Source organism: Peromyscus eremicus, chromosome 5, assembly GCF_949786415.1.
Source record: "Peromyscus eremicus chromosome 5, PerEre_H2_v1, whole genome shotgun sequence".
In the NCBI taxonomy this organism is placed as follows: Eukaryota; Metazoa; Chordata; class Mammalia; order Rodentia; family Cricetidae; genus Peromyscus; species Peromyscus eremicus.
The window spans coordinates 14,303,496-14,318,627 of record NC_081420.1 but is presented as its reverse complement, the minus strand read 5'-3'; the positions used below and the strand labels follow the sequence as shown (position 1 = coordinate 14,318,627).

The window sequence follows — 15,132 nt, the reverse complement described above, 5'->3', positions numbered from 1 at the left end:
GTTTGACAATTTCCCAAGCCAGGGGTAACAGGACTCTTGCTGGGGAGTCTGTTTCTGTTTAGCACAGATAGGGTACTGATGACACACCAGAACGTCCACCTTGGTGAACCTGTGACAGTGTTGAGCTTAGTTACAGGAGCATGGGTGAGGGGTTCCAGGAGCATGGGTGAGGGGTTCCAGGAGCATGGGTGAGGGGTTCCAGGAGCGTGGGTGAGTGGTTCCAGGAGCGTGGGTGAGGGGTTCCAGGAGCATGGGTGAGGGGTTCCAGGAGCATGGGTGAGGGGTTCCAGGAGCATGGGTGAGGGGTTCCAGGAGCATGGGTGAGGGGTTCCAGGAGCATGGGTGAGGGGTTCCAGGAGCATGGGTGAGGGGTTCCAGGAGCATGGGTGAGTGGTTCCAGGAGCATGGGTGAGTGGTTCCAGGAGCATGGGTGAGTGGTTCCAGGAGCATGGGTGAGTGGTTCCAGGAGCATGGGTAAGGAGTTTCAGGAGCATGGGTAAGGAGTTTCAGGAGCATGGGTAAGGAGTTTCAGGAGCATGGGTAAGGAGTTTCAGGAGCATGAGTGAGGGGTTTCAGGAGCATGAGTGAGGGGTTTCAGGAGCATGGATGAAGGGTTTCAGGAGCATGGGTGATGACTTCCAGCAGTTGCTAGATGAAGTTCTCTCCTTATTTAACATTCTGCTTCCTGTCTGCTCTAGCAAACTCTTCAAGAGGATTGGGTGTAGCTGGGGTCAGGACACAGAAGGGAGGGATGGCTGGAATCTTGGGTGAGGGTCTAATTGTATTTTACCCTTCCTTCTATGAGAGAGTGTTTATAGGCCTGATCTTATGAGGGTCTCCAGGCTGGGTAATCATGGCTGCTCTGATTTTGAGACAGCAAGGGCCATGTCATGTCCGGAAGACAGTGTTCCACATCACCAAGGTATGGGGGAAACTCAGATGAAGAGGGTGTACTAAAACCTTCAGAGGCTGGGTGGTTGTGGCGCACATCTTTAATCCCAGGACTCCGGAGGCAGAGGCAGGCAGATCTCTGCAAGTTCAAGGCTAGCCTGGTCTACAGAGTAAGTTCCAGGACAGCCAAGGCTACACTGAGAGACCCTGTCTTGGAAAAGAAAAACAAACAAACCAACCAACCTCCAGAGACTGACCATGAAGCCTGAAATACTACCTTGATTCTGCCTGTTGTAGGGATGGGAGATGTCCCCTCTGCCTGTGGCAAAGATTAGGAGGTCCTCATCTTAGGAGGTGGGTGAGGGTGAGAACCACTCGGTGCCTGAGCATGCTTCCCATTCTCTAAGAACTATAGCCAACAGGGAACCTTTTCTCTCAAGAAATCCCAGACCTTACCCCCAAGTGCCATGGATGCTGTCCTGCTTTCATTAGAACCCCGCTGGCACCCAGATCATCTTACAGCTAAGGCCTCATTGTCAGTGAACCCAGTATTTGTATCCTGTAGGAGAAAGCCCATGTGTCTATGTAGAAGCTTTTGAGTTTGCAAAAGCAGGAAAGGGATGGATTCTGGTGCTGGGAACCACAGGAGCAGGGCTCACCTCGCCATCTTGTAGCTCATAAGCATGAGGAGCTATTGGGCATTGATTGGTACTACTGCCCACAGTGCCCTGAGGAGGAGAGAAACCAAAGCTCAAGGAGACCCTACACTCAGTGGAGCCACACCTGCTGTAAGGTTCCTCAGCCCCACTTGGGGCACTGGGATATGGGCACACTTAGAATATTGTTCCAGGTTTCCCTTCCTGCCCTAAGTCTTCCTCAATATTACAATGAGATGTTTTTATATATGCCATAAACCCCAAGCCCCACAGTAAGCATCAACTTCCATCTACTCTTTCTTTGTCCACTCTCAGATTGTGTGTGTTAACAAGACCAGTATGCTTTCCCACTCATCTTCCAGCTCCTCCACACTTGCATTCTGAGGAATTGGTGCTGAGGCATTTGACCTTAAGGGGAAGTCCAGTTTCTTTGTTTTGAAATATGATTGAAAATAACGGTTATAGCATACAACAAAGCATATATTTTATGTGCCTTAAAATCATCTGGTTAGGGCTGGTGAGGTGGCTCAGTGGGTAAAGGTGTTTACCAGGCAAGCCTTGTGACCTGAGCGCAGTTCCCAGAACTCACATAAAGGCGGAAGGAGAGAATCTCCACATTGCATAGTGGCGTGTACACCCACACACATACATCATGCACACATGCATATGCACACACATCTAAAAGAGAGATTTGGTTAGCTGTTAATGTTAACTGAGTAATTTTATAGAATTTTAAATCCGTGCACACTGGTACTAATTTTCAGAAATACAATAGGAATTTGGCAGCCTCCATGTGAATCCTCAGCCATAGCATTAGAGGTTCCATGTGCCTCAGAGGCACACTGGTCCTGGCAGTGGGCTAAGTGTTTCTGTTACTTCTAGTGCTGTAGAAGTACCTTTTAGCATCCATGTTGCTCAGTGTAGGAAGTGGCCTTGGCTGCAGCCACTGCCCTCTCCTACAGGGTGGCATTTCATTTTTGGGTCTCCTTATTCTTTGTGGTTGGGGAGGTAGTGTTCTGACACTGTTGGGATTCATCACCCTGAGTGGAGCCTCCACATTGCCTTGACATGGGAGTGTTTGTGTTATTCCCCAGGTGGAATTTGAGGGCCTCAAGCATGAAATCAAGCGCCTGGAGGAGGAGACCGAGTACCTCAACAGCCAGCTGGAGGATGCCATCCGGCTTAAGGAGATCTCTGAACGGCAGTTGGAGGAGGCGCTGGAGACGCTGAAGACAGAGCGGGAGCAGAAGAACAACCTACGCAAGGAGCTGTCGCACTACATGAGCATCAACGACTCCTTCTACACCAGCCACCTGCCCGTCTCCTTAGACGGCCTCAAGTTCAGTGATGACGCCGTCACTGCTGAGCCCAACAATGACGCGGAAGCCCTGGTCAATGGCTTTGAGCACAGTGGCTTGGTCAAGTCCTCGCTGGACAACAAGACATCCACACCCAGGAAGGATGGCCTGGCTCCCCCCTCCCCGAGCCTCGTTTCTGACCTGCTCAGTGAGCTCCACATATCTGAGATCCAGAAGCTGAAGCAGCAGCTGGTGCAGGTGAGTAGGCAGGGCATCATGTCCCAGTCTTCCCCATCCCGTGCCTTTTGCAGTGCCGGCAGGACTGCATGTTCTATGTACACACTGCTTTGGGGACACGTGGTGGCTGCCTGTAATTTACTCATACTGGGTTTAAATCCTGTATCTTTACCACAAATGAAGCTCCGTTAGTGAAGAGTAGTGTCCTGGAGAAGTAGGTTCCTGATTGTTGTACCATGGTGCCCTGTGGCTCTCTTTGCTACCCATATCATGTCAGGGTGAGGCGACATGGCCCCTCATGTAACTCCTACCTACAGACCACAAGCCAGAGTCTCAGCAGGGCCGTGCGTTGGCACATCTGAAAGTTTGTAGTTGATCTAGTAAGTGAGTGTTCTCCACAACATGAGAAAGGAAAGTGGTAGAGAGCTGGACACTTAAGGACCCTGCCAATGTGCCCTGGAATTCTGCATTTGAAGACCAGCTTCCCTCCAACACATGCAGAGTGAACATTTATGGGTGACCACTATTGTGGTGATACTCATGGTCTTTGGGGTGAATTCTGTCCAGTCTGCTAGCACAGCCCATGGCCTGTCTGGCCTAGCCTGAGGTGTCGCTGGGGCATCCTGGAGCCCTTTAATGGCCTCTCTCCTGCCACATCTACCTTTGCAGATGGAGCGGGAGAAGGTAGGCCTGCTGACAACCCTGCAGGACACACAGAAGCAGCTGGAGCAGGCGCGGGGGACCCTCTCTGAGCAGCAAGAGAAGGTGAGTCGTCTCACGGAGAACCTTAGTGCCCTGAGGCGCCTGCAGGCTGGCAAGGAACGGCAGACTTCCCTGGATAACGAGAAGGACCGTGACAGCCATGAAGATGGTGACTACTATGAGGTGGACATCAATGGGCCTGAGATCCTGGCCTGCAAGTACCATGTGGCTGTGGCTGAGGCCGGTGAACTCCGAGAGCAGCTCAAGGCATTGCGCAGCACCCACGAAGCCTGTGAGGCCCAGCACGCAGAAGAAAAGGGCCGCTATGAGGCTGAGGGCCAGGCGCTCACAGAGAAGGTCTCACTGCTCGAGAAGGCTAGCCACCAGGACCGAGAGCTGTTGGCCCAGCTGGAGAAGGAGCTGAAGAAGGTGAGCGATGTGGCTGGTGAGACCCAGGGCAGCCTGAATGTGGCTCAGGATGAGCTGGTGACCTTCAGTGAGGAGCTGGCCAACCTCTACCATCATGTATGTATGTGCAACAATGAGACACCCAACCGTGTCATGCTGGATTATTACCGTGAGGGCCAGGGCAAGGCTGGCCGCACCAGCCCTGAGGGCCGTGGGCGCCGTTCACCTGTCCTTTTGCCCAAGGGGCTGTTGGCCACAGAGGTGGGCCGAGCAGATGGGACTGGGGACAGCAGCCCTTCACCCAGCTCTTCACTGCCATCACCATTGAGTGACCCCCGTCGGGAACCTATGAACATCTACAACCTGATCGCCATCATCCGAGACCAGATCAAGCACCTACAGGCAGCCGTAGATCGTACAACTGAGCTGTCCCGGCAGCGAATTGCCTCACAGGAGCTGGGCCCTGCTGTGGACAAGGATAAAGAGGCGCTCATGGAGGAGATCCTCAAGCTGAAGTCACTGCTGAGCACCAAGCGGGAACAGATCACCACACTTCGAACAGTGCTCAAGGCCAACAAGCAGGTGAGATAAAGTGCGTGGAGCACCAGAGCCCACTGGAGGGTGCCTCCTCTGCTCGTTGCCGGGCCCTCAGGCCTGTGCCCTTCCCTTGTTGGATTAGTCTCCTGCTGTCCCCTTCCTCAGGGCTCTCAGACAAGAAGTGGAGTGACTGGGCCTTAGAGAGCTCTTAAACCCGAACTGCTGCTTCTGACCGACCACCTTACAGAGATTCTGATGCTGGAGTAACAGGGCTGTGGCCCAAGTGCCCCGAGGGGCTGATACAGGGCATTCATTCTGGCTTCTCCAGGACAGGCTCTGTGGGACATCCTTCCCTGCTAATCAGGATCAGAGGGTGGGACTCACTGAGGCAAGCTGACCTCTGGTGAGCGTGGCTGTCATTCTGTCCCCAAGACTGCATATGAGGGAAGGTTTTTTCCAGAGAAGTTTTCACCACCTTGGACCCAGGGTTCCCACTGTAAACCCAGGGCTTCCCTTGAGCAGCTTCACCCCACCTACTGACTTTATACCTCTTTGTCCCCCAGACAGCTGAGGTGGCCCTGGCCAACCTGAAGAGCAAGTATGAGAATGAGAAGGCCATGGTGACCGAGACCATGATGAAGCTACGGAATGAACTCAAGGCCCTCAAGGAAGATGCAGCCACCTTCTCCTCCCTGCGGGCCATGTTTGCCACCAGGTACCTGCACCACTAGTGGCCCCTCTCTTCTGCAGTCTCGCCCCTCCTGGAGCTCCCTGTTGCCCTTAGCCACAGGCTTCAGTCTTTTTCCTGAGGCCTGTAGGCCTGCTGGGTCAGCACCTGTGCTGTGGTACCATCAGGCACCCCAACACAGCTCAAGGTTTGGAAATGGCTGCCCCTAGCCCAGCCCAGCACGTAGGCCTGGCTCTAGTTGGTCACAGGGGAAAGCAAGGAGATAGGAGACTGTTCAGCCCCAGGGTCCCCAGCTGTGGACCAGGACTGGTAGGCACCACCGAGGCAGACATTTAGCAGAGGTATGCATCCATTGCCCTGTTCCTGTGGCCCCCAGAAACTTAGTTCAGATTTCCCTACTAATGAGCCTGGAGGCTCAGCTTGTTGTGCCTTGAGTCTTAGAAGCAAAGGGCCAAGAGAAGTGAGCTTTGGAGATGGGGCATATAACTGAGGTCTCACTTTGTTCCAGTGGTGACAGGCCCAGGCTAGTTTGTTATTCCTCTTCCTGTAGCAGGGCCCTGTTGGGGGTTCCAACTCAGCAATTTGCCATCCATTTCTGGTCTTTCTATCAGGGAAGGGGCAAGGGGGCTTTCGGCCTGGGAGGTGTGAGCTTTCCTTCCTCTGTCATGGGCCGTCTTTGTGGCCTGGGGACCTCTTAAGGGTGGATAGGCTTCCCAAGCTAGGAAAGAACAGTCTTAAAGCTGGAAAACAAGGCCCCTGCCTATCACCCTTAAAGTCAGGTGGTGCCACCTGCTGGTCTAAGTTGGGATGACACTGGGGAAGGCAAGGCTGAGAACTGAACTTGGTAGACTTGGCCCTTTCCTGTAGAGTATGAAGAAGCTGAGGTTCAGAGGCAGACAGGATGGGCTAGGAGACTGCTCCCTCACTCCACCTGGCTGCTCCCAGTGTCTTAGCATCCCTTCAGGTAGGCCCCTGCCAGGGCAGCAGGAGCAAAGGAATTCCAGGATTTCTCTGGAAGTTTCCTCCTACTGGGGCTTAGAAAAAAATTTCTTTCTTCTTTTTTGAGATAGGGTCTTGCTACGTAGCCCTGGCTGGCCTGGAATTCACTATGTAGACCAGGCTGGCCTTGAACTCACAGAGATCTGTCTGCCTCTGTCTCCCAAGTGCTGGGATTAAAGGCATGCCCACTGTGCCTGGCTTAGTGAGGGTTTCTGTTGCTGTAATAAAACACCATGGCTCAAAGCAACTTGGGGAGGAAAGTGCTTATAGTTGATCATCCAGGGAAGTCAGGGTAGGAACTGGAGGCAGGAGATGATGCAGGGGCCATGGAGGAGTGCTGCTTACCGACATGCTCTCATGGCTTGCTCAGCCTGATTTCTTATAGCACCTAGGACCACTAGGCAAAGATGGCATCACCCATGGTGAGCCGGGCCTTCCCATATCAATCACTGATTAAGAAAATGCAGCACAGGCTCGTCCACAGGCCAGACTGGTGAGGGCATTTTCTCAGTTGAGGTTCCCTCTTCTCAAATGACTGTAGTCTGTGTCAGGTTGACATAAAAACTAGCCAGCCCACCCCACTCCTTCTGCCTCTCCCCGCATACACACACATATAAAAGAAACAAACCCAGTAACACAGAACTGAAGGTAGGCTTACAGGGCTACTCTGTTTGGGCACTGCCTTTCTGGTCCTGGTCAAGGCCTTTTTCCAAAGGAGCCTTTGCTGAAAGAATTCCCAACAAGCCTCAGCAGCCCTGGCTCAGGCTCCAAGAGAAACACCCTGGGGTGGGATGCCTGGGGCCTGCCTTCCCTTGTCTGGGCCTTTCAGCTGTGTTCTGTCTCCATAGATGTGACGAGTACATCACACAGCTGGACGAGATGCAGCGGCAGCTGGCCGCCGCAGAGGATGAGAAGAAGACTCTTAACTCCCTGTTGCGTATGGCCATCCAGCAGAAGCTGGCACTCACCCAGCGGCTGGAGCTGCTAGAGCTGGACCATGAGCAGACCCGCAGGGGCCGCAACAAGGCTACCCCCAAGGCCAAGCCAGCCACACCGAGCGTAAGTCACACCTGTGCCTGTGCCAGCGAGAGGGCGGAGGGCGCCGGGCTGGCCAACCAGGTGTTCTGCAGCGAGAAACACAGCATTTACTGTGATTAGGGCTGTGGGGTGCTGCACGCCGCTAACGTCCGCTTCACCTCAACTAACCCAGTTGCAGTGGGACAGCAGTGCTAGGCCGGTCTTAATGTGACTAACGCACGGAGGGCAGCATTCTAGGCGAGTGGCAGCATTGGGGCACATCTGTCACGAGGACACTTGGAGCTTGGGCTGCTTCTCACTCCACAGCCCCTCAAGGATATCCGCATCAGTTGCTGTCTTGGGGTGGTGGTGTCAAAGGTGGGGGTGGAGCTGTACACCTTTGTGTAAGACAGTGAGGTGGAAGTGTTTTCCAGGGTCCCCAGGCACTGTTAGGAGAACCCGAGGGAGTCCTTCCCTTCCCTGGGCACACAGGCAGAGCCTGAGTTGAAACTTGCATGTTCCTCGCATGTGTCTAATAGCAGCACTTGAAAGCAGTTTTCTGAGGCTCAGGCCTGCGGTAGGAGCAGCCCAGGTTAGCTCTCGGAGGTTGGTGTACTTTCATGAAAAGTTTCCTTATATTTTGTGCAGCATCTCACTGCAAAGCATATTCAGGACAGAAGTCCAGAACTTCTTCCCGGTCCCAGAGGGAACTGACCCCAAGAGCCTGCATTCTGCGATGAGACCCCACACTTCAGACACAAATAACTGTAGCCCAGGAGGACAGAGCTTGGCTGCGTAGGGTCTCATCTCTGAGATCCACGTGCTGCTCTGCCCTGTGAGGTGTCAAACCGGCAGGGCCTGAGGGCCTAGCTTTCCTTTTTTAATGAGGAAGTGTTCCAAGTGCCTGGCCAGACCCTGGTCCTTGGTGCAGAGCCTGTTCTTTGGTACTTGGAGACCCATAGCCCATGCTTGGGACTTTTCCTAGAAGTTGTCAGACCCAAAGAAGCAGCATGTTGAGGACTGCTGTTGAGCTCTACCAAGTTGCACTGGTCCAGTAGAGCCCAGCTGTGTGCTGGAAGGGCTTTTTGTGGGCCCAGAGCTGTGCTCAGGACCTGCAGGTAAGAGTCACGGGGTTCTCTGTGCAATCTGGGGATGCTACAGAAGGAAGAAAGGCCACTGAGGCCTCTCCTTTTCCAGAGGCTCTGCCAGTGCAGCACTGTGGCATCAGGCGTTTGCTTTAGTGCGCTGTGGAGCAGGACTCTGCTCAGTATTTCTCTCCCAGACTCCCATCTCCCGTGACAGCTGCTGGCCTGTCTCTCCCTGTGGAAAGGTATCTTTCGTGGTGTGGAACACAGCATTGGTACCCAGCATGGGACCCTGTGGTCTCTCAGACAGCTTTCTCTTTCTTCCCTCTGTGTGGTGCCTGGTTGTTCAGTCTCCTTCAGAGTCTAGGCACCACACGGTCGTGCATTGAGGGTAGAATAGGCCACATGTGTCCCTTGCATGTCCGCCCTAGGAATGGCTGCCCGCATGCCCACCCTCCTCCTGCCTTTCCTTTCCTTTGGGTCAGAGCGCAGCTTCTCTTACATCGTATGGGGCTTTGCAGGCACTTGGAGCCCCATCCCCTAACACACATGCAGGCCTTCTCTGCCAACTAATGTGCTCGCTCACTCAGAACAAGAGCTTAGTGTCAAGTGAGCAGGAAGTGGCAGGTGACTGATTTCTAATCCTGTCTTGTTTTCTCCTGTTTTCAGCTGTAGAGTAGCTGCTGGGAGGATGTGGCCACCGGCCCTGTCACACTGCAGCCCCCCCCCCCCCCTCCCATGGCCTATGCAGAGGAAGGAAGGGCAGCCTAAAGTCCACTTAGAGATGTTTGGATATGCCACTGTAATTCTTTTCAAAATAGCATTCCCCACATTCTTAATGGGAGGAAAAAAAGCTTTACTCTTGAGAATGCTGCGAGCTGCTGCTTGGAAAGGCCAGCGTACGGCCGAAGAACCTGCTTCCACAACCACTGCCAGGCTCTCTAGGGCCTGCTGGACCGCCTGCCGTGGGGGTCTCCTTATTACACATGCTCCTTTTTTATCCGATCAACCTGTGCACTTTTGATATTTTGATATTATATTTGCTTCCTTAATTCCTTGCGTAGAGACGGTCTCCGATGCCGTGGTCTGTGCTCGTGGTCCTGTAGCTGGCCGTCCTAGCTCCGGCGTGTTGATCTGGCGTTGGCACGAGGCAGAGCTGTGCTCCATAGTGTGTAGCTAGACTGCAGGTGAGGCTTCGACCCGGCAAGGAGCTGGCTAGTGTATCCATGCTGTGGTTCAACAGCCTTTAGAGGACACGGCATTGTGGTTCATGTTTGAAGTTACAGATTTTAAATGCCATGTTCATTAAGAAATCCAGGGTATTCCAATTCTGGGGTTTTTCATATTGTATTATTATTATTCTTAGGAATAGTTCAACGTAACAAGAAGAAAACTTGACCTTTGCTCTGGTTAAAACAGTAATAGGCACTTGAAAGCATAAATTATTGAATGAGTAGTATTACCTACAAATTCCAGAATTTTCTGGGTTTTAGGACATTGTGAAGCATGACTGACTAACAGAATTTTATACAACTGCACCAGTGAAATTCCAAATTGGAATTGTTTTGTTATTCTGGTTGTTGTGCCAAATTGTGGTACACTTAGAAAATTCTACAGTTGTCGATTTTTAGGGTGTTCTATTTCAACACCTTTTTGTTAGTAACCATTGCCAGTAGTGCCTTCATCAGTTAAGGGAGGTGTCCCAGCCAAGTAAGTTCTCTACAATGGGCAGCGGAGAGCTAGTTGGGAATGCTGAAGGCCAGTGTGGAGCAACAGGTAGGAGCGGGTACCTGGCCCACTTCATACCTGGGCATCTTCACTGAGAGAGAGAGAACAGTGATTGTGTAAAATTCTGTTAGTCAGTGATTCTTCACGTGCAAATTCAGGGGCTTAGAACCAGAACCAACACAAAAACCTGGCGTGTGCTTTGGGAACCAAATGGACTTCATGGGACAGGCTAAGCAAGCTGTACAAACGTCATGTTTGTGAAGAGCCGAGGGCGTCGGGAGAGCCGGCGGCGTAGTCGGCCTGTGAGTACGGAAGAGGGTTAGCCATAGTATTCTTTGCAAATGTGAAAACAAGACATTATATCTTCTCTTGCTTGGTGTAACTAATCACTGTTAATTTCAGGAAACAGAAGTCACTAGAACTCCTTAGCAAACTGCTAAGTGAGGTTCAGGGTATGGTCAAATTGGTACTAGTGGGGGAAGAGAAATTGGGCTCTGGCCTCCAAAAAAGGGACAAATTATAATAATATAAATTGTTAGGAATTGAAGAATTCTGTTTCCTGGAATGAGCATTTCTTATTCCTAGTTGTTGGGACTCTTTGCCTTCTGTTACAGTGTTGATTCATACAAATATTGTTACATTTGAGATAACATCATCTGTATGGGGTATTTATTTGCAATGATGTCTAAGTACTGTATTTTTTCTGTGTGTTACCTTAGTGTCAGAATGTTGGTCTTTATTTTAAAAGTCATATGCATGTTCTCCTGCCAAGGAACCTTTACACAGACCCAAAACAAATAATAATAAGCAGATGCCTTCAGTTTCTGAGAAAATGAGGCCAAGTGAGGAAAAGGCATAGGAGGAGAAAGTAGCTGAGACTTACAGCGCAGTCGTGTGGCGGGAACGTCTTCACAGCCAGCGCACATAGGAAAAGTGGGCCTGGGTAAAGAGTCACATTGGTAGGACCAATAAAGAATAATAAAAAAATGAAGCACATGTTTGCCCTCTGTGATTACTTTCGCTCTGCGCCAGGTGACTGCTTTCCGTGTGTACGGTGAGGCCGGGGCCTCACACAGCCATCCTGTTGGAGGACACTGAGGTTGGGGGCAAGAAACAACCTGGGGTCCATTCTTTGGCTGCAGGATGTGCCTCCAGGGTTGCCCACTTTATTCAGTATGGAGACCAGCAGCAAGGTGGCCAGCACTCATTGCAGTGTTTACAGGACTCATGCCCATGAGTAACCGGCACTTCCTGTTGAGGAAACAGCAGTTCAGAGGGATGGATGGAAACCTGTGCTGGCCAAAGTCTTGTTTGAAACCTGGGAATGAACAGATCTAGGGAACAAAGGTGATGCACTGGTCAATATAAAGCTATATTTAACTGTAGAAATATGTACAGATTAACACCCAGTGCACTGGAATAACTGCTTGTGAGTGTGAGAACATGGGACAGTGTCTTAACTCCTTGGACAGTAGATGCCAGGGTACTCTCTGGTTGCCTCCATTTCTGGCCGCCTCACTTACCCAGGGTCTACCTCCAGAAGCCTTCGAAATGCTGAACACCTCCCTGCCCCTCCAAAGCCTCCTCTCCAGTCCTTTAGCTAAGATAGAACGCAAAACACTAAACTAAGAAATGAAAACTGAGATAATACTATTGATTTTTACAGGAATATTAAAAAATTAGAATGAGACAGGGCTAGAGCTATGACTCAGAAGTTAGGAGGGCATAGTGTGCTTACAAAGGACCCTAGTTCAGTTCCCAGCACCTACCTCAGGAAACTTAGAACCTTCTGTAACTACAGTTCCAGGGACTCAAGACCCTCTTTCTGGTCTCCATGAACACACACACACACACACACACACACACACACACACACACACACACTTAAAAAGATTAGAATGATGCAAATTAAAATGACAAAGATACAAATGAAACAACCAGAGTGAAAGATCAGGCCAGCAAGATGGCTTTATGGGTAAAGATGCACCAGAAGACCTAAAGCCAGTTCCCAGAACGCACGTTTCAGGAAGAGAGAACCAACTCAAGCTGTTATCTGGCCTCCACAGGTACACTAAGATGAATGCATACATGTATTCATGTGTACACACATAAATATAATTTAAAAATGGAAAAATCAACAGACCTAAAAATTATTTGAAAAAAGAGAGGAAAAGGAAAGAACTTAAAAAGGGGTGGGGTGGGGGCTGGAGAGATGGCTCAGCAGTTAAGAGCACTGGCTTCTCTTCCAGAGGACCTGAGTTCAATTCCTAGCAACCACATGGTGGTTCACAACCATCTGTAATGAGATCTGGTGCCCTCTTCTGGCCTGCAGGCACACATGCTGTATACATAATAAATAAATCTTTTAAAAAAATTATATATATATATATGAATATGAGAGAGAAAAAGAGAGAGAGACTTTAGCTTGCCTGTTTGAGAAATGATCATTAGACATTTGAGAAGAAATTGAATTGGTAATAGAAATACTCCAGCAGGAGTCTGGTACAGAAGCAGCTTAGAAGGAGGTTAGAAGTTGTCATTCCATCCTAACAACAAGGTGAAAGAAGAAATACTTGACAAAAATAGTTGTAAGACCCACATGAGAAGTGACTATAGGACGGCTGTACCAAAGGTTGGAGAGACGGTTGGGTGTGCGGAAGCCTCAGTGGAAATGAGAAATATGTTAGTAGACACTAGAGAAAGGGGCTGGAGAGATGACTCTGCAGGTAAGTGTAACATGAGTCTTAAAAGGTCTTATTAATTAAAAAAAAAAACCAAAAAAACAGAGCCAGATATTGGGGTGAAAGCTGAAAGATCAGAGAGACAGAACAAGCCACCGCCACGTTCTCACCTCTACCAAAGACATGAAATCTCACTCAAGTGCTGGCATTAAAGGTGTGTGCCACTACTGCCTGACCTCTATGTCTAATCTAGTGGCTGGCTATGTCCTCCAATCCCCAAGCAAGTTTATTAGGGTACACAATATATCACCACATTTCCCCTTTTTTGTCTAACATAATAAAATAAAGTTATAACTTTTTTTTTTTTTTTTTTTTTTGAGTCAGGGTTTCTCTGTAGTTTTGGTGCCTGTCCTGGATCTCGCTCTGTAGCCCAGGCTGGCCTTGAACTCACAGAGATCCACCTGGCTCTGCCTTCCAAGTGCTGGGATTAAAGGCGTGCGCCACTGTTGCCCAGCGGTTATAACTAATATAAGAAAAACTATATACAATAAGCACAATAACTATATACAATATATACAAGCAATACATACATCAACAATGTCTAGACCATTTGCATTTGACAAATTCAGTGAGTATACTCCATTATCTATTCTATTTTGGTGAGTCCAAAATGTACCTAATTTACTTTCTATCCTAACTTGCATTACCAGTCGAAAATTATCTTTTGATGTCTGTCAAACGTATACACTTTACACCTCTTTAGTGAGTTTCTGCTCTGAATTTGTTAACAAGGAAAACTAAACTATCTAATCTTCAACTCCCTCAGAGACCTGAGAAGGAAATAGTATTAACTGAGTAAGCAGGAAGTGCAAACAAGCAACTTCCAAAAAAATGTGAGGAATGACAGAAACAGCTGGCTGCCTGGACAGTCACCCGAGGCTTCCCTGCAACATTGGGGCATCCATCTTGGGCCTACAGGCCTAGAATATCTGACAGACTTATCCGTGAAGCAGGATTTTCTAAAGAGCCTTCCTACCTTGTCTTGGCAAGGATCGGCAGTCCTTTCTTTTGTGTCCTGCTTGTCCATTTGGACAGCATATTGTCAGCAGTCGAGGCAAGGGCACTTGCTTGCCCAGTGGCTAACTTTTGCTACAAAGAAAGTAAACTCCATAAGGAGTTTCTTCAATGCCCATCATCTACTCTGAAGTAGATTGGTGCTGCTAGGAGCAGACATGTCTCATTGTCATAAAAAAAGAAAAAAAAATCTATGTTATTAAAATATCTTAAATATCATATTCTATACATCTCTGAAGTGTTTGAAGATGACCTACCTATCTAAAATACATTTCTGTTTAACCTTGAAAACATACCTAATATGACTACAAGTTTGATTGTAATGACTATTAGCTTGCATTTCTTTTTTGTTGTTGTTTTTTAAGATTTATTTTATTTATTATATATAAACAGTGTTATTTCTGCAAGTTTTGCCTGTATGCCAGAAGAGGGAATCAGCTCTCATTATAGATGGTTGTGAGCCACCATGTGGTTGCTGGGAATTGAACTAATGACCTCTGGAAGAGCAGCCAGTGCTCTTAACCTCTGAGCCATCTCTCACCCTCCTGCCCTACCCCTGACAGTTTCATTCCCACCCTCCAGGGACCCAAAGAAAGGCCGGCACAAAATCATCTGTAGGCGCTTCCAGCACTTTATAGTTCTCTCCAGGACAGACGGACAGACAGATAGTGTGGTCCGCGCTGTCGACCCACATCATTGGTACCTTGGACACTGCCCTAGGCCCAACCCAGTCTCTGGTATTCTCCAAGGAGGATTCCGGTCCCACTCAGCTCAGCACCTCGGACAATTCCCGGCCCAGCCCCCTCCTGGGCTTTAGGTTTCTGAGCTGATGTTGGAATATCTAAACTGTTTGGTGGCTTCTGACGTGGAGTGAATCTACTTTGCATGTAAGATAGTCATGAACTTGAGTTCAGTGGAATGCCAGAGTCCAAACGTTCTTATCCTCCCACATTTCCTATGTTGATACTAATTTCTTTTTTCTTTCATTTATTTATTTATTTATTTATTTATTTATTTATTTATTTATTCATTCATTCATTCATTCATTCATTCATTTGTTTTGTTTTGTTTTTCAAGACAGGGTTTCTCTGTGTAGCTCTGGCTCTCCTAGAACTTGCTTTGTAGACCAGG

General features: G+C 49.3%; 1 protein-coding gene across 2 annotated transcripts in view; it reads left to right on the top strand.

The window, feature by feature from the left end:
* Bicd2 (BICD cargo adaptor 2) overlaps positions 1-11,242 on the top strand; it is a 47,720-nt gene extending 36,478 nt beyond the window's left edge. The window contains exons 4-8 of one of the 2 annotated variants that reach the window (XM_059262975.1): positions 2,642-3,103; positions 3,752-4,774; positions 5,293-5,444; positions 7,265-7,475; positions 9,188-11,242. In XM_059262975.1, coding sequence (XP_059118958.1) covers positions 2,642-3,103; positions 3,752-4,774; positions 5,293-5,444; positions 7,265-7,475; positions 9,188-9,193 — 1,854 coding nt within the window. In that variant the 3' untranslated portion in view covers positions 9,194-11,242. Of the gene's footprint in view, positions 1-2,641; positions 3,104-3,751; positions 4,775-5,292; positions 5,445-7,264 lie in introns of both variants that reach the window. The other variant, XM_059262974.1, reaches the window with a different exon arrangement.
* The last annotated feature ends 3,890 nt before the right edge of the window (positions 11,243-15,132 follow it).